The sequence below is a fragment of the Puma concolor genome, chromosome A3, assembly GCF_028749965.1.
Source record: "Puma concolor isolate L17-30 chromosome A3, mPumCon1.1.hap2, whole genome shotgun sequence".
NCBI lineage: Eukaryota > Metazoa > Chordata > Mammalia > Carnivora > Felidae > Puma > Puma concolor.
Genome location: NC_141669.1, coordinates 114606674 through 114625375, shown reverse-complemented (window position 1 = coordinate 114625375; position 18702 = coordinate 114606674). Strand labels below are relative to the sequence as shown.

Genomic DNA, 18702 nt, shown 5'->3' with positions numbered 1-18702 from the left:
AGACATTTAATTTTTTTTTAATTTTAAAATTAAATTTTTTTTTAAGAATCCCAAGCAGACTGCGCTCTCAGCACAGAGCCCAGTGCGGGTCTCTAACTCACACGCCGTGGACCATGACCTAAACCAAAATCAAGAGTTGGATGCTTAACTGACTGAGTCACCCAGCTGCCCCTATTTCTAATCTTCATAACCACTTCTGCAAGGTTGATGTCATTGCCTATATTTTTAAAAAGTGAGAACACTGGGGTAGAAGAAGCGAAGTGAATTTCTCAAAGTGTAATCGTGGATGGGGCAAGAACATAAAGTCAGGGACCCTTTATATCTACCTGTCCCCTTCTTCCCAGTATTCTGGCTACAGATCCATAAGGACACATCCTGACCAAAAAGGAACAGAAAATGACATTATTTACTGAGTCTTGGGCAATCTACATGTTGGGTATATCTGTACCTACGTGGTCTATTCAGCATAGGGTGCTGCCCATAGACATTGGGGATACATTCATCCATTCAACAAATAGTTATTAAGTATCGACTATGTGCCAAGCACAGAGGTGAGCAGTGCAGATATATTAATGAGGAATATAGACGTGTTTTCTGGCTTCATAGAGCTCAGTGTCTGGTGGGGAAAATTAAAAAAAAATTTTTTTTAATATTTATTTTTGAGAGAGAGACAGAGCATGAGCGGGGGAGGGACAGAGGGAGGGATACACAGAATCAAACAGGCTCCAGGCTCTGAGCTGTCAGCACAGAGCCCGACGCCGGTCTTGAACCCTCGAACTGTGAGATCATGATGCTCAAAAATAAACATTAAAAAAAAAAAGTGGATGTGTATTTTTTAAAGTGTATTTATTTTGAGAGAGAGAGAGAGTGAGCATGAGCAGGAGAGGGGCAAAGAGAGAGAATCCCAAGCAGGCTCTGCACTGCAGGGCTCGAACTCAAGAACCGTGGATCATAACCTGAGCCAAAATCAAGAGTCGGTTGCTTAACCAACTGAGCCACTCAGGTGCCCCTGGGTGTGTATTTTGGAGTCAAATGGCCAGAATCTTGTGACTGCTTGCATGTAGCAAGGTGTGAGAGAAAAGGAAGGACCAAGGAAGCCCCCAGATTTTCAGCCTAAGAAATTGGGTGGATGGTGGTACATTGAACTGAGATGGGGCAGGTGAGGGGAGGTTGGGGGCAAGGATCAAGATCTCTGCCTGAATGGACACACTGACAAGTGAAGGGACCCAGGCTGGGCCATGGAAGCAGTCGCAGCTGATGCCCCCTTCCCTACCTGGGTAAGGGATCCGGCCATAGGTGACGATCTCCATCAGCAGAATACCAAAGGACCAGACGTCTGATTTGATGGTAAAAGAGCCAAAGTTGATGGCCTCAGGAGCCGTCCACTTGATGGGGAACTTGGCCCCTGTGGGGTTGGACAGAGCAGAGTCAGCGAGAGTCTGGGAGCAGTCGGGGCTGGGTGTGTGCTAGGGAACAGGACAGGGGCACACCCTTCAGTCCCGCCTCTGCGGAAGCAAGGGGTATCTATCCTCAGGACAGATATCTAGAGTAGAGAGGAACAGGCAGAGGGGTGTGGGGTGTGGCGGGGGAGCTGACACTCTGGGCCCCCTCGTTGATTCAGCTGATACTGCAGTGAACCACAGCCCCTGAAGAGTAGGGTCCTTAAGGCCTCGTATAAATGGGATCATACAATATGCCATCCTGGTGTCTGGCTTCTTTCACTTAACATGATGTTTTGAAAGTGTATCCACGGTTAGCATGTATCAGTACTTGGTTCCTTTTTTGTGGCTGAACAATATTCCGTTGTTGCTTCCACTTTCTGGCTGTTATGAATAATGTTGCTATTCATACGCGAGTTTGCCTGTTTCTGAATTGTATATAAATGGAGCCATCCTGCAACGACTTTTGCATGTAGCACTGGTTTGGAATTTTCCATTGCTGCATAACATCATATTACATGAATGTACCACAACTTATATATCCATTCTACTACTTATGGACATTTGGATTTTTCCCAGTTTTCATCTATTACCCACAAAGTTGCCCTCCCCTTAAATCCAACATGCACTTGGCTAGCGCAACCTAAAATTGATCAGAGCCACTGGGTGAGACTACAGGCCTGGAGACTCTATCCAGAAGGACTCCATCAAGCTTAATGACAAGAGCTGGTGCCAGGACAGACACATGTCTCAACTCTCAGCACTCACAGCCCACCCAAGTGGCCCCACGGTCCCTGGGCGGCGCTCCCTACCTTCCCGGGCCGTGTATTCATTGTCCTCAATGACACGCGCCAGGCCAAAGTCGGCAATCTTGCACACCAGGGACGCAGAGACCAGGATGTTGGCGGCTCGGAGATCTCGGTGAATGTAGTTCCTCTTCTCGATGAAGGCCATGCCTTCTGCAATCTCCACCCAAAACAGAGACACCTTCATCCTCACAAGTGGCCCAGTCCAAGGTGGGTCCCACCCCAAAACACAAGAGGAGCGTCCAAGTTTGAGAAAACGGGGAAGTGTGTGCACGCAGCTCCCCCTTTCTTATGGAAGGGTCCTGAGCTCAGGTTGGCATTTCTCTCCCTTCATGTCCAGGCTGGGGGGAATCTCAGGGCCTGGTTCTCTTTGGGGGTTTTTCTCTAGGGTTCCCAAACTCCCAGAGACTACTTTGAGGAAAAAGCAATGGCATTATTTTCCCAGGAACCTCCCCCGCCCACACACACACCAGGATACTGTGAGGTACTTTCATCCCCAGCCCTCTTTCTGGGGACAACCTAGGCTAATGTCATACTCTGCTGTATATCTCTTGTACCTTCTTCATTCTCAAGCTTGGGTGGGGAAAATTCATTTATTCATTCAACAAAAATCTGAGTGTCTCCCGGGTGCCAGACCTATTACTTGAGCGGGTGCTGAGGCAGGCAATGCCCCTGCAGGTGGCAGTAAGTGCCATAAAGGATAAAGCAGAAGCAGGACATGAAGTGTAGAGGGCTGTTTTGGATTGGGTGGTCAGGGAAGGCTGCTTTGAGGAGGTGAAGTTTTGGCAAAGATCCAAGTGGTGGTACTAAGTGTGTGAAATAAGAGTATTCCTGGCAGCAAGAACATCATATGCAAAGGCCCAGAGGTAGGAATGAGTTTGGGTGTTCACGGAACAGGGGGCTGAGCAGAAGTTGCCACATGGAGTTGAAGTTGAAAGGGAGGCGGCTGGTTGTGAAGAACCTTCTAGGTTTGAAGAGGGGTTGGACTGTATTCTGAGTGCAATGGGAGGATGGTAGAAGGACTGGAGCAGGAGTATGACATGGCCTGATACATATTTTAATGCCATTATGGCTGCTGAATGAATAATAGACTATATGGAAGATTCTTTTTTTTTTTTAAGTTAAAAAAATCTTTTTTTTTTTTTTTAATTTTTTTTTTTCAACGTTTATTTATTTTTGGGACAGAGAGAGACAGAGCATGAACGGGGGAGGGGCAGAGAGAGAGGGAGACACAGAATCGGAAACAGGCTCCAGGCTCTGAGCCATCAGCCCAGAGCCCGACGCGGGGCTCGAACTCACGGACCGCGAGATCGTGACCTGGCTGAAGTCGGACGCTTAACCGACTGCGCCGCCCAGGTGCCCCTAAAAAAATCTTTTTTAAGTAATCTCTACATGGGGCTTGAACTCATGACACCGAGATCGAGAGTCGCATGCGCTTCCAACTGAGCCAGCCAGGTGCCCCTGTATGGAGGATTCTTATTCACAATGAATGGGTCCCTGGAAGCCTCTGACAGAAAGATGTGGGATTTTTTTCCTCAGAGACATTTTTCACTTACAAGGGTTTGTGCGTTTAACTCTCATAAAGAGGTTTATAATGAGTTCCCAGACACCCAGAAAACAGTACTTACAGTTTACAAATTGGGCTTTGAGCTCCTTGGGCCAGGTCTCATTATAATACGTTTATATGTTTTATAGAGGGGGGACACTTTCCAGATCATACAACCAGGAAAATTTTGGATGCCGGATTCAAACCAGTCTGTGGATTTCCAATACCTGTGCCCCACGTTGCCTCTAATTACTGCAGAATTGGAGGATTGTTTTGGAGGATTGCAGCTGGGTGCAATCTGGTGAGATTTGGGGGGTGGGATAGGGGAGCATGGCAAGACAGACCAAACCAAAACAAGCCTACTCAAGGTCAGAGGCAAGTGGGGGGCACACTTTTGGGAAGTGGCCAGCAGGGGGCACCCATGGCTACTGGAACTGAGGTGTGAGTCTTCAAGCTTTCCAGCAAAAACTTGAGACTGTGCTTTTGTTGGGAATCGCAGGCTAGGGGTGAGATGAGACAAGGTCTTGCCGGGGCGGGGGGAGGGGGACATTTATCAGGAGTCCTTAGACGACAGAAGAGTTAACAAGGGTTATTATGTTAATGGAAAACATTGTCGTTTATTCATTTATCGGAAGATGATACTTGAGCTGAAATCGCATTTACTCTGTGCTTTGGGGGGAGGCACGATTGCTATCAGCCATATTTCCCAGGCAAGAAAGGTTAATCCTAGAGAAATAAGTAACTGGTCCAAGTGGAGACCAGGATTGGAACCCCAAAAGCCCAGCTCAGCATCTGTGCACTAATCCATTACTCTACCTGGATTTGTGGCCTTAGATTTGAAAGAACAGGCACTCACGCTACCAGTTACCATTTTTTAGTGCCCACAGGCAGACATTCACGTTATTGATATTCACATATGCTCAGTGGGGCAGGTGGGATTAACCCAATTTGGGAGATAGTAGAGGTTAATGCCTCAGTGACTCTGGAGTTGGACCAGCTCAGCCTGAGCCCCACAGCTCTGTGATCTCAAGCAAGCTACTTCACTCCTCTGTGCTTTCCTTTTCTTCTCTGTAAAAGGAGGGCAACAATAGAACCTGCTTCTGAGGGGTCATGTGAGGATTAATCCTCCATGCCTGCATCAAGGGTTTACAACAGTGTCTGGCACGTAAGTATCCACTTTAACAGTGGCTATTCATGCTCCCTGTTGAGGAAAGTGGCATTCAGAGAGGTTAAGCAACTTGCTTAAAGCTACACAGGCAGAACTGGGATCAATACCAAAACTCTGTGATTCCTCCGCCCATGTACCTACACAGCGTTGCTTCTCAAGGATTTGTCACCTGAATGAGTAACGAAGAGGTTCCCTGGGCTCAGGGGTGGTCTAAGAACTAGGAGTCGCTGAGGGGGTGAGATTTCATAAGCACCAAGCAGGCTGCCTTGATGTTGAGCATTAAAACTTGGGTTTACTTCTGAGAGTTATCAGGGAACCCACAGAATTAGGGCTGGAAGGGTCTGTAGGGCTGTTCCAGCTCCGGGCTCTTCAAACCGAATCCTACTGATACCTCAAGGTTGTCTTGTGGATGACAGGACAAAGCAAAGGGCACCCTCTTCAATCAGAGCCGCTCTGTTTTAAAATATTTGGCTCCTGGGACACCTGGGTGGCTCAGTCGGTTGAGCATCTGACTTTGCCTCAGGTCGTGAGTTTGAGCCTCACGTCAGGCTCTGTGCTGACAGCTCAGAGCCTGGAGCCTGCTTCAGATTCTGTGTCTCCCTCTCTCTCTGCCCCACCCCCATTCATGCTCTCTCTCTCTCTCTCAAAAATAAATAAAAACGTTTTTAAAAAATTAAACAAAATATTCAGCTGCTATATAAGATTTCATTTGATCAACAGAATTATGGCTTAAAAAAGGGCTTTTGAACTTGAAGAGTACAGATGTGGTCTAATTCCCTCATTTGACAAATGAAGACACTCAGGTTCATGGTAGATCTGAGGCCCAGACGGCCAGTTGGTGACAGGGCTGGGGCATCTTCTACTGCACAATCTGCCTCTCTAGGACTGGAGGTGAAGACCAAGTCCCCAGGTTGCCTCCTTCCTATCCCCAGACCCTCTGCCCTGGACATACAAGGGCCAGGAACCTCTTTCGCTCCCTTGGTTTCTGTTTTCCCATCTGTGAAACAGGGAAAGTGGCTTCTGCCCAGCCTGACTCTCCCCCAGCAAGATTACTTGCCAGTCTGATGGTTATAATTTAGTTACAGGCCAGACTATTGTTTGCCTAGGGACAGGGACCATTACAGTGAAAATAAATATCAGGCCTTGATTTCCATATGCCTCTGGCATTCCAGGCTCCAAAACTTAAAGCCTTTTTTTGGGGTGCCTGGGTAGCTCAGTCGGTTAAGTGTCTGACTGTGGCTCAGGTCACAGTCTCGATGTTCGTGAGTTTAAGCCCTGCATCGAGCTCTGTGCTGACAGCTCAGAGCCTGAATCCTGCCTCAGATTCTGTGTCTCCCTCTCTCTCTGCCCCTCCCCAACTCATGCTCTGTCTGTCTGACTCTCTCTCTCAAAAATAAATATAAAAAAAATTTAAGGTCTCTTTTTTTTATACCTCTGAACATCCCCTCCCCCACCATTGGGATTTTCATACTCAAATGAGTTCTGCCTTAAAGATCTCCAGAAGACACAGCCCTAGGCCCTAGGCACGTCTCACTTAACACCCTTCAGGCTGCAAACCACACCCCCTTTATCTTTGCCAGTCCCAGGTTCCTACTGACCAGGCCCAGCTCTTTTGTTTTTCCCCCATGGGCTTTGGCACAGGCTGTTTCTTCTATCTAGAATACCCTTCTCTCTCCATTCCAGCTGCCTAATTTCCACTCACCCTTAAGGATTCAGCCTAGAAGCCTCTTCCTCTGGGAAGACCTCTTGGGTTGCTCCTGGACCATGATAAATGCTCTAGCCATGTACTCCCACAGCATCCCTTTCCTCCCGGTTTCCCACAGAGAGGAGAGGATGACAGAGGACAGAAGTGAAAAGCACTCAGGCCGCGGGTAAGAAGAGCTGCAAAGAGTAAAGGGAAGATGAGAAAGAAATTGGGATTTTAAGAGTGCTTCTGTGGTTTGTGTACATTATTTGTTTTGCTGGATACTGCTTTCTTTTGACGCTGAGCCAGGATCACTTGGGTAATGGCTCTTTCAGAGATTCAGTTGTTTAATGTCTCTAAACTCTGGGAGGAGAGAAATACTCTCCATTTCATTCACTGCCATATCCCCCCAAATCAACACAGTGATTTAGGCAAACTACTTAACCTCACTGGGCCTCAGTTTCCTCTCTATGCCTTAATATCCTATTCTGTAAAATGGGATTACAATTACCTATCTGTGGCCAGACTGCTACACTGGTGGCCCCCAATGGACTGTGTCTCTTGGGACTCATGCCCTTGTGCAGTCCCCTCCCACACTGACTCTGGTCTGGGCTGTGGGCCATACTTTGGCCAATGAAACAGTAGCAAGCATGATAGGAGGAGAGGATTCATAAGGCCTTGCACACAGAGCTAGACCTGTTGGAATACTCCCTCTTGGAACCGAGCCACCATGCTGTAAAGAAGCTCTGACTGGACTATCAAGTGACGAAGGTCCACAGGAGAGAGACCCCGGAGGATGAGCCGCCATGTTGGCCATTCTAGCCCCAGGCAAGTTCTCAGCAGAATGCATCCACATGAGTGACCTCAGTTTCACCATGTGGAACAGAAGAACCACCCAGCCAACCCCAGTCAACCCACAGAATCACAAGAAATAATACATTGCTGTTAATTCAAGCTACTAAGCTTTGGAATAGTCTGTTCCATAAGAACAGATCATAAAAATCCCACTCTAAGGTTCATGTGAGGACTGGATGAACCAGTACCTACAAGACACATAAAAAGTATACAGTTGGGGCACCTGGGTGGCTCAGTCGGTTGAGCGTCTGACTTCGGCTCAGGTCACGATCTCACAGTTTGTGGTTTCCAGCCCCCATCAGGCTCTGTGCTGACCGCTTGCTCAGAGCCTGGAGCCTGGTTCAGATTCTGCATCTCCTTCGCTCTCTGCCCCTCCCCCGCTCATGCTTTGTCTCACTCTGTTTCTCAAAAATAAATAAATGTAAAAAAACCCTTTTTTTTAAGTATACAGTTGACCCTTGAACAACACAGGGTCAGGGGCACCAACCCCCACACAGTCAGAAATCCACATATAACTTCTGACTCCCCCCAAAACCTAGCTACTAATAGCCTACTATTGACAGGAAGCCTTACCGATAACATAAACAATTGGTTAATACGTGTTTTGTATGTTATGTGTATTATATCCTGTGTTCTTACAATAAAACAAGCCTGAGAAGAGAAATGGTATTAAGGAAATCATAAGAAAGAGAACATACATTTACGGTACTGTACTCTATAAAAAAGAATCCGCGGGGCGCCTGGGTGGCTCAGTCGGTTAAGCATCCGGCTGTTAGTTTCGGCTCAGGTCATGATCTCGGGTTGGTGAGCTCGAGCCCCGTGTCAGGCTCTGGGCTGACAGCTCGGAGCCTGGAGGCTGCTTTCGGATTCTGTGTCTCCTTCTCTCTCTACCCCTGCCCCACTCATGCTCTGTCCCTCTCTATCAAAAATAAATAAATGTAAAGAAAAAGTTAAAAAAAAAAAAAAAGAACCCACTTATAAGTGGACCTGCCACAGTTCACTCGCGTTGTTGGAGGATCAGCTGGACTGTTGTTCTGAGCGCTCAGTACATGTTAGCTATGATTGCGTGCTATTATTACAGCACGTGTCCAATGAGAACGTGTTACATAAATCATTGAATTCCTGTCCCCTCCCCCCACTTCCCCATCAGACTCACCTGCGCTGAGAAGTCGATGAGCTTTGGCAATGGCTGCTTGCTGCCCTCTGCACTTTTCAGGAAGTCCAGCAGGCTTCCTGTGTGGGGGGAGGAGGGGAAGCCACAGGACTGCGGTCACTGTTTTGGTGAATGGTTAAAGTTGTTTGTTGTGATGGACTTCAATAAAAACATTTACTTGCCACTCCTTGTGTTTGAGACATACAATTTGAGTGTTTTTAAAGATGACTTTGTGATTCCTAGACCGGGGGGCAATCTCTATTTCTTTTGACGGAAAGAGAGCTTTCTGAGCCTGGTGGAACAGGGCCATGGCTTTAGGGCGCCGGCATAACTGTGTATTTAGAAAATGAAAAGCGTTTTCAGGTTTCCAGATTGCACTAAATGAGGTTGCGTGATGTGCTGCTGTTTACAAAAAATGGGCAGGGATTGAAAATAGTTGTGGAGCGGTGGCCTAAAAAAACTCCCTGAGAAATCACAGGTCGGCCAGGTGCGGGCAGCTCGGAACGAGTGCTTGGCCAACTCTTTTCCAGAGCATGGTCCACACAGGAGGGATGGCTGGTGAGGCAGGGAGCTGCCCCCAGCCTCGAAGGCTTAAGCCTCTTCTAGCATTACCCAGCGGGGCTCTGGCCATACTGCCCTCTCCTGTAGCTCCGTGAGCTCCCCGTCCTCTGGCATCCCCTTACCATGATTTTACCCCATGAACCAGGAGGGCTGGGCCACTCACTGCCAATGGAGGCCCAAGCACTCAAGTTCAAGAAGAGCTCCTGGCCAGACCAGGGGCATCTTGAGGGCAAGAGCCATGTCAGAGTCACCTCTGAGTCCGTAATCGACTAGTATGAGCCACGGCCTGCATCCCCAGCCCCCAGAGGGCAGCACCTTTGGCCATGAACTCTGTGATGATGTAGATGGGCTCCTTGGTGACCACTGCATACAGTTTCACCAGCTTATCATGCCGCAGAGTCTTCATCAGGTTGGCCTCTGCCAGGAAGGCATCCACGGACATGCTCCCTGGCTTCATCATCTTCACGGCCACCTTGGTGTGCTTGTTGTAGGTGGCTGGAGCAGGAGAGGGAACAGGAAAGGTGGTCAGAACCCACTGCTCTTTCCCCACAGCTCTGGGAGGCCCTGCTGCAGGCCTGCCTCCTCCAGAAAGCCTTCCCTGCTTATCTCAGTCCTCAGAAAGGGAAAGGCTTTGGCCTCAGAAAGATGCAGCTTGAAGGCTAGTTCACCACTTCCTGGCCATGTGCCCTTGGGTAAGTCACTTGACCTCTCTGAGCTGTGGTTTCCTCATGTGCCAAGTGGAAAGGATCAGTACTGCCTTTGAAGGGCTGTTGTCAGGATTCAAGAATCGCCTCAAAACAACGCTCAGTTATTACTTGCACACGCATGGGCACACACACACACATCACTTTTGCTTTGACACATAATCATACATACACACTATCTTTGCTTAAAATGTTTTAATCTTAACACTGCTCTCAAAATAAACACCAGCCATATCACGGTCCACAGGCCCTGTATGATTTGGCCTTGCCCGCTTTGCCCACCTCCTCATCCACCAAACTCCCCCTTCCTTTTTGTGCACCAATCAGCCTGCCTATCAATCAGTCTCTCAAGCACCCAACTCCCCCTCCCACCACAGGGACCCAACCCACCACACCCCTGCTTCATCTTGTTGATCTTGTAAATCTCATAATTACTTGTGTTTCCATTTTTGCCTTGGCTGCCAGGAAGCTCAAATCCAGATCTGAGGTCTTCCTGTGGTGAGAGTCTAAGGCCTTACATAATATTTTTGGTTTTCTAACCTTATCACCCAGATCCATTTTACATTCTTCTCCATACTTTCTCTGCCACATTCTCTTATTCAATACCTGGCACACAACAGGGTCTTAGTAAATGTATTTGAAATACATGAAATTTAAACTTATTTTTTCTGGCTGAATTGTTTGCATCTCTGTAAGTCACCTTCGCTCCCATTTGGAACATGGTGGAGTGCACCGGGCACTGGCCAGGCATCTACCCCACGTCCTGCAGAGAAGGCACTGATGTTCTCAAGTTATTAGGGGCAGGACAGCCTGCCTTTTGGGTGCCCCACGATGCCTTCGCGTGGCACTGGGCACATGACGAGCGCTCAGGGCAGCTTGTTCATCAGTTGGCAACATTGAACTTACCTGAAAATCTCCAAACTACATTTCCCCACTTTTTCATCATCCTAGGAGGCCTCTGGTTATCTCTACCCCAGACTGGTGGACTGTTCCAGCTCCACACAAGGAAGCAGATTCCTCATCCAGGACTTCTCCTTCCCAGAAGGAAGACCTGGACCCCAACAAGCCTGGCCTCCAAGGCAAATCAGTGTTTGCATAGCAGGACAATGTGGTTGCTATCAAAGGAATTGCTCCTTTATGGTTATTATTCAAATCTCCCCTTATACCTGGTGGCATCCCCACTTTGCCTCAGTCCATTCCTGGAAGCAAAGACCTCCTTGTCTTTCTGCCCTCCCTCCACCCTCTGGCCCTGGATCCTTACCCATCCAGACTTCCCCAAACTGCCCGGCTCCAAGTTTCTTCTCTAGCTTGAGTAATTCCCGTGGGATCTCCCAGGCATCTTTCTCCCATGGCTTCTGGGGCTTGGAGGACACGCAGGGCACTATCAGCTTCTGGCAGAGTCCATCACTCCCCTCTGGAACAGAGCCCTTGGTTAGTGGAGGGCAGCCAGCTAGAGGCTTGCCCTTGGAGGCCTCCCTGCCTTGTCCTCTGCCTGTGGCTGCTACCATCGGGGACATTCCCAAGATGCCACCTTGACTTTCCTGCTCAACAAGCCTGAGACTTCAGGAGAATCAAAGCAACTATTTGTCAGGGCGCCTGGGTGGCTCTGTTGGTTAGGCATCCGACTTCGGCTCAGGTCATCATCTCGTGGTTCATAAGTTGGAGCCGCGGTCGGGCTCTGTGCTGACAGCTCGGAGCCTGGAGCCTGCTTCAGATTCGGTGTCTTCCTCTCTCTCTCTGCCCCTTCCCCACTCACGCTCTGTCTCTCTCTCTCTCTCTGTCTCTGTCTCTCTCTCTCTCAAAACTAAACATTAAAAAAAACCCTCACAGCAACTATTTGTCTGGGGAGGGTCAGGAAGAGCTCGGCAGGCCTTAGAGGCTACAGGGCACCCTTCACTAGGATTCTTGAGAGACGAGTCCACGCTGGTTGGGACGCAGCCCTGGGCAGGACTCACTCTTGTAGTGAGCCACCAGCTCCTGCAGGGTGTTGAAGGTGCTCCGTGGGGAGATGTAGAAGCCCCCGCTGTCCAGGGTCCGGATCTTGTAATGTTTCACCGTGTCCCCGTGCTGGGGGTCGTAGTCTCGCACTGACAAAGAGTAGCTTCCTGCATTGGCCAGAGAGAAATCCTTCAGGAGTGGGGTCTCAGCCTTGCCACCTCGTGTTAGCACTCTGACACCCCCTCCCGACACCCCTGTAAGGCCACTGCTGACACTGTGTGGGCACCTGGGCAGTGGAGTCAAGTTAAGAGTGGGCTGTGGAGTCAGGCCGTCTGGGTTCTTGCCCAGCCTCCTCCACGTCCAGCAGACAGACTCTGAACAAGTGCTATGTCACCGCCGTGTGCCTCGGCTTCCTCATCTGTGAGATGGGATTGGTCACCATCACTCCCCCTACTTTATCACATTGCCTGAGGATTAAAAGATGTAATGCTGGGGCGCCTGGGTGGCTCAGTCGGTTAAGCGTCCGACTTCGGCTCAGGTCATGATCTCACGGTCTGTGAGTTCGAGCCCCACGTCGGGCTCTGTGCTGACCGCTCAGAGCCTGGAGCCTGCTTCGGAGTCTGTGTCTCCCTCTCTCTCTGCCCCTCCCCCGCTTGTTCTCTCTCCCTCTCTCTCTCTCTCTCTCTCTCTCTCTCTCTCTCTCTCATAAATAAATAAATAAATAAATAAATAAATAAATAAATAAATAAATAAATAAAAGAAGTAATGCAATGTAGCACTCGAGATGTGAACACTCGGTAAATGTTGGCTCTCATTTATCTATCTATCATCTATATCTATCTATCATCTATCACAAAAGCCAAGACACCACATCGGATTGGTAAATACGTTACTCAGAAACAAACAAAAAATTAGCAACAACAAAATGCAGTCTGGTTATTGAAATGTAAACATGAAATATTGTGGTAGGCTGAACAGCAGCCCCCCAAGATGTCCCTGTCCTAATGGCTGGAACCTATGACTTTCTTAGCTTATGTAGTAAAGGGGCTTGGAGGATGTGGTTCCATTAGGATCTGGAGATGGGACATTATTTTGGATTGTCCAGGTGGGCCCGATGGAAGCACGAGGGTCCTTATAAGAAGAGGTGGGAAGGTTGAAGGCAATGCTATGACATGCGAAGATGGAAACACAAAGCTGGAGAGAAGTGAGAAAGGGGCCATGAGCCAAGGAATGCCAGTGGCCCCTAGAAGCTGACGACGGCAAGGAATCAGATTATTTCCTGAGGTCTCTAGAAGGAACCAGCCCTGCGGACACCGGGACTTGAGGCCAGCGAGACTGATTTCAGACTTCTGAGCTCTAGAACTGTAAGATAATAAATTTATCTTGTTTTGAGCCGCAGAGTTCGTGGTAATTTGTGACCGCAAGAATAGAACCTAATGTGCATGACATCGCATAGAGCAGAAACACCCAAGTCTTTCAGTCCATGACCATACTTCTGCCATTTGCAAGCTGTGTGTCCTTGGGCACGCTATTAGCCTCTCTGTCTCTCAGTTTGCTCCACCACAATGGAGCTCCATTGCTCCACTGTGTCTCAGGATCTTGCAGGGGTTTAAATTGTTGCATGAATAACAAGTGACCATATATGCCAGCCACTGTCCTAAGAACTTTGTCCAAATAAACTATGAATAAATATGAATAATAGCCTCTACAATGAATTGTAATGATATGAATATAATGAATTACATAACTTATTATAATGAATGAATAACCCCACATGGGTACAGGTTTTATAGCACCATCATTTTACAGGCAAGGAGACTGAGGTCCAGGCAGGTGCATTAACTCACTTGCAGCCATGCAGCTGGTAAGCCGCAGAGCCAGGATTCAAACCCAGGCCGCTGGCTCCCCACCGCACTCATTGCCACTCTGCCCAGCCAAGGTGAGGCTGGCTTGGCTGATGCTAGATGGGGTGGGGCAGAATCCAAGAAACAGCAGGCCGGGATTCAGGGCACTCGTGCTGCCGCTTTTATTAAATTGGCTAAATGGGTCCCTACGGCCCTACCTCTGGAGAGCTGTGAGAGGGAACCAGGTTCACCCTTCTGCCCTGCAGGTCTGGGTTGTTTCTTTGGCTTCTCAGCCTCTATCTGCAGAATGGACCAGCTCAACCAATCCCCCAGCTGCCCTGGGAGCAGCTGGAGAGGAGAAGCTGGGGGTTGTATACAGCTTTGCCTTTTTGTCCTATTTCTCTTGTCCCTGGGCTTGAAGGGGGCTTGTTGGGTGGGAGAAAATTAAGCCTAAATATTCACTGGTCTGAAACACTGATTGTGAGTGGTGTTATCCTGCCATGTTCAGGCTTGGCCAATTCAGACATCCAGCAGTAGAGTAGAGGACCACACAGACGCCTTTGTTGGATGGCCCCAAAACTGCTTAGGGTACTGTGGGGTCACACTTTGTACAATTTACTTGACTAATCTGAACCAAGCAGCTTCGAGTCTAAACATATTAGGAAACATGCCTCCATGTATGAAATCTGACATCACGAGACTCCTTATTTCTATTCCTTCCTTTGGGAAAGTTAGCCTCAACTGATGCCAGTTTGAGTGATGTGATGTTTTTGGGTACTGTTCTAGCTTCCCGTGCAACGGCCCTGCAGAAAACCAACCTCACCGCCCAGGAACTTCAGGAAGCAGGTCGCCAACATCAAAACTTCCAAAAAACATCAAAAGAGACAGTTGAAGCAGTCTCAGAGGAGCCTGGCCTGGGGCTCTTCCTGCGGGCTGGTCTACCCCTTCCTTATGGAAGGAGGGGCAATCAGCTTTGTGGACAAGATACACTGCGATGGGTATTTTAAGTAATACAAGCTGGTAAAGATCAAGCTTCACTAGAATATTTTTGTTAAGGGTCCACAAGCACTGGGGCTTACTTCTAGGGACCCAACCAGGAACTACAGAAGCTAAGAAGACCCAAACCAGGCTCGAGCAAAGGGCAGGAGAAAATTTGGCAGTCTGGTGGGCTGGGTGAGTTACTCAGCAGAATTGCATTTGTAGAGGGAGCGTGGCGGCCAGTCATGCCTGGGGCACCCCTGCAGGGCGGGCAGGGTGGGGAGGGCTGTGTTACCTTTGGTGGTCTCACTGTCCCGGATCATGAAGGAGCCCAGCATGTTGCCCGGGGCCAGAAGTTGGCGCTCCGCATCCTTCCGGCTGATGCCCTTGAAGAACCACCTGGTGGAAAGGGGTGGGAGCCTTGTGTGAACCTCGGAGTAGGCCAGTCCTGTCCCACCTCCACGGGGCGCCAGGAGACAGAGTGCCTGGCTTCCTGCAGCGTTCATTTTCCTACAAGATTCTTTTGGGAAAAATCACCATTCCCAAATGGTGATTTGAAATCAAAACAGAGACATTTTTACTAGGAGTGAATCCAGTTTGCTGAGATAGAAACTTATGCAATTTGGGGAGATTTCTTTAAGAAAAATGATACCAAAAGAAAGAGCCCCCCTCCCCAAAAGACTATTAAAAAAAAAAAAAAGAAAAAGAAAACTGTTTTTAAAGAAAAAGAATACAGCATTATAAATACAAAATGCCCATGGGTCATTCCAATGCCACCCACCCAGTGTTAGGGATATGGTGATGGATAGAAAGACGGGAATGGTAAGGTAACAGCAGTCTTAACCAACTGTGGTCAAAATCTGGCTTTTGCAAATTTCACAAGGCCACATGACCATCCTCTCAGGGTCTCCGAGGTCCATGTGAGTGGAGGCCTGAGATTTGTAAACTTCACAGTGTATCCTCTTCTGTGTGTAAAGTTGAATACAAAGTCAGCAAGAGGGGAGCCTGGGTGGCTCGGTTAAACAGCCAACGCTTGATTTCAGCTCAGGGCACGGTCGTGCAGTTCGTGAGTTCGAGCCCCAATCAGGCTCTGTGCTGATGGCATGGAACCTGCTTGGTATTCTTTCTCTCCCTCTCTCTCTGTCCCTCCCCAGCTCATGTGTGCTCTCTCTCTCTCTCAAAAATAAATAAACATTAAAAAATAAATTCAGCATGAATTTTCAAGCTAAAATGTGAGATTTCAAATAATTTTATACTTGGACCCATATTCTTGGATCTTTTCATTTTTCCCCCGGGGATGTTTGGGATATTGAGTGGGAAAGTCCAAGCAGCAGCTGTCAAATCCTACCGTCAGCAGGGTGAGGAGTGGTTTGTGTGCTCTTAAGGAAAGAGTCCCAGACCCAAGGTCAGCTGGCCTTAGACCTGCCACCAACCTGCTGTGTGACTTTGAGCAAGTTGCTTTCCCTCTCTGGGCCTCTGTTTCCTCTGCATCAACGGGGGGAGAAAGACAGCTAACATTCATCAAGTTCTTGTCATCCACCTAACAACTGCATGGAACTGTGGCCCTTATCATCCCCATTTTATGGATGAGGAAACTGAGGAACAGAGAGAGCAAGCTACTTGCCTCGCGTCACCCAGCTGGGAAGTGGTGGAGGCAGGATTCAAATCTGGGCAGGCTAACTCTTAATCACCTTGAGACACTGCCCACCCGCCTTCTTTGCTTTCATTTTGTGGAGTGAGTCCTGCGGTGGTAAAATTTTCAAGCAACGGAACAGGGTACACGGTAAGAGCTGTCTCCCTGGCAACCCCCCCCCCCCCCCCGCCGGGAAGTTATCCCAGGGGATCTTGCATGAGGAAGAAATGACATATACACACGGAGAGTCATTATAGCACAAGACTGGAAGCAGTTTTGATGACCACTGACAGGGGGCGGTAGGGCGTCTACACAATGGACACTGCAGCTGTGAAAGGATCTGAACAAAAGGTGCAGAACAGCAGGCGTGGTACCTTCCACTTGTGTAAAAACAATGGGAGCTGTATGTATTTTTCTTACCACCGTAGGAAGCATTTGGGAAGACTCATAAAACTGCTTGCTTCTGGGGGAGGGGAAGTGGCTGGTGGGGGGACAAGGGGGCAAGGGAGACTTTTCACTCTCTTCTATGTCCTTCGCCTCCGTTTGCATTTTGAAACATTTACAGCATTGTTTATTTCAAGGAGGGAGAGGAAGTCAGATCCCCTCCCCCTCTGCTTTCCAATGCTGGGAAGGCCCTCCCCAAAGGCACCCTCTGTTAGCAGATTCTTGATGCAGGTACAAGAACCTGTGAGTGCAGTCTGCAAGACTGCTGTGTCTATTTAGGTCAGTGGTTCTCAAGGTGAGAACCTGGACACAAGCAGCAGCCTCACCTGAGAACTTGCTGGAAATACCAGGTTCTGAATCAGAAACCAGCATTTTAACCAGCCCTCCGCGTGATGCTGATGCACTCAAGTTTGAGAACCACCATTTAGGTTATCGCCCTTGTTTGCAAATGATAACCCATCATACATGCTGTCTGCACCCTGCCTTTCCCACTTGGCAAGCGTGTTGACCTTGAGGAGTACCACCAGCCATGCCTCCTCCAAGGCTGCTGGGAGGTGTGGTGCAGGGATTCAGTGAGTGTTCAGATCTTGGAGTCCGGGAGCAGAGCACTGGATGTGCCAAGAGAAAGCCTAGAAGGAGGAAGAAGGAAGCAACACCCACCTGCAGCAGGCTGGAGGTGTGCTGGGGGGTAGTCCAGGACAGAAGAGTCCGTGGTAGGAGAGGGGCCTTCCTCACGGCCACAAGAAGGGAGACTTCACAAGGCAAAGAGGTTTCATATGCACTAACAAGAGCATGACTTTAAGATGGGGAAAAAAAAGCCCAAACATTGTCATTTTTAACTGGTCAGTATTTCAAACTGTCAACCAGAGGGAGGAGGCAGAGGAGAGAAAACCGTAGGGACTGCCGTGTCTTAACTTTTTGAATGGCTCGTCCTGAACTGGACCCTTTCGTCGCCCTGTGGCATGGCCATCTTTGTACTCGCCGGTCCCACCCACCACGCTGTGAACGTCTCCAGGGAAAAACCCTGTCTGAGTCACCTAGTGTCCCTGGAACGGGGCTGCTGGGTGCATAAATGACGTATAACTGTCTATGTTTTCAGAGTCAAGACAGATGCAAAGAAGAGCCTGCAGCCAAGCACACTGGGTCACAGGGAGCTCTTTGAGGGCAGGGCTGTGTCTTCCTGGATCCTGCAGTCCCCGGTCTGGCACAGGGTTGGTGACGTGCAGGTGCGTATTTATCGAATGAACTAAACAAAGGGTGACTGAACAAGCGTGGGCTGGCTCGTCTCTCAGAAGACCCTCGTTGGCACAGGCCGTGTACTTCAGCCAACACGTATTGAGTACCTACTGCATGCCAGCCTGTGCCCAGGATGCAGTCACAGACAGGCAAGGCCCCTGCTCCCATTCTGGAGGGGGAGACAGGCAGTGAACGTGTGAGCAACCACAGAAACAGGATTGTTTTTGCTAGCGAGGAGTGTTCAGAAGGGAATAAAACAGGTGTCCGTGAGAGACAGAGGCCCGGAGGGATCCACGTTAGACAGGATGGTCAAGGAAGGCCTCTTTCGGATATGAAGGGTGAGAAGGAGCCAGGCAAGCCAAGATCCCTAGGAAGAGTGTGTCAGAGAGGGGAGATAGCGAGTGCAAAAGCCCTGAGGCAGGAACAAACCTGATAGAGCCCACACTGCCTTCTGTAGAGCAGGAAAAACGGAATACTTACTCCTCTGTCTCCAGGGAGTCAACGCGGGCAACGTAGTTGCTTGGAATGTAGCCTTCTTTCCCGGTGGCCAGGGATCGAGCCCTCCACCACTCCCCAGACCTGAAGGACACGAGGGAGCAAAGGAGTCAGGGAGCAGAGGGAATCCCCCCGGTCCTCTTGGGCCCCCCAGCCTTGGCCTAGAATACACCCCCAACCCCAGGAAGCTGATAGGGTAAGGGGCAAGGCTGCTAGTG

At 49.1% G+C, this 18702-nt stretch overlaps 1 protein-coding gene across 1 annotated transcript in view; it reads right to left on the bottom strand.

Annotated features, from left to right (window-relative positions):
• The window catches only part of HCK (HCK proto-oncogene, Src family tyrosine kinase), a 41353-nt gene that overhangs the window by 2482 nt on the left and 20169 nt on the right, over nt 1–18702 (bottom strand). The window contains exons 5-12 of the mRNA XM_086701949.1: nt 18470–18568; nt 14972–15075; nt 11872–12021; nt 11178–11330; nt 9528–9707; nt 8655–8731; nt 2252–2405; nt 1274–1405 (exon numbers count right to left, since the gene is read on the bottom strand). Of these exons, the coding sequence (XP_086558075.1) occupies nt 1274–1405; nt 2252–2405; nt 8655–8731; nt 9528–9707; nt 11178–11330; nt 11872–12021; nt 14972–15075; nt 18470–18568 (1049 nt within the window). The remainder of the gene's footprint in view (nt 1–1273; nt 1406–2251; nt 2406–8654; nt 8732–9527; nt 9708–11177; nt 11331–11871; nt 12022–14971; nt 15076–18469; nt 18569–18702) is intronic.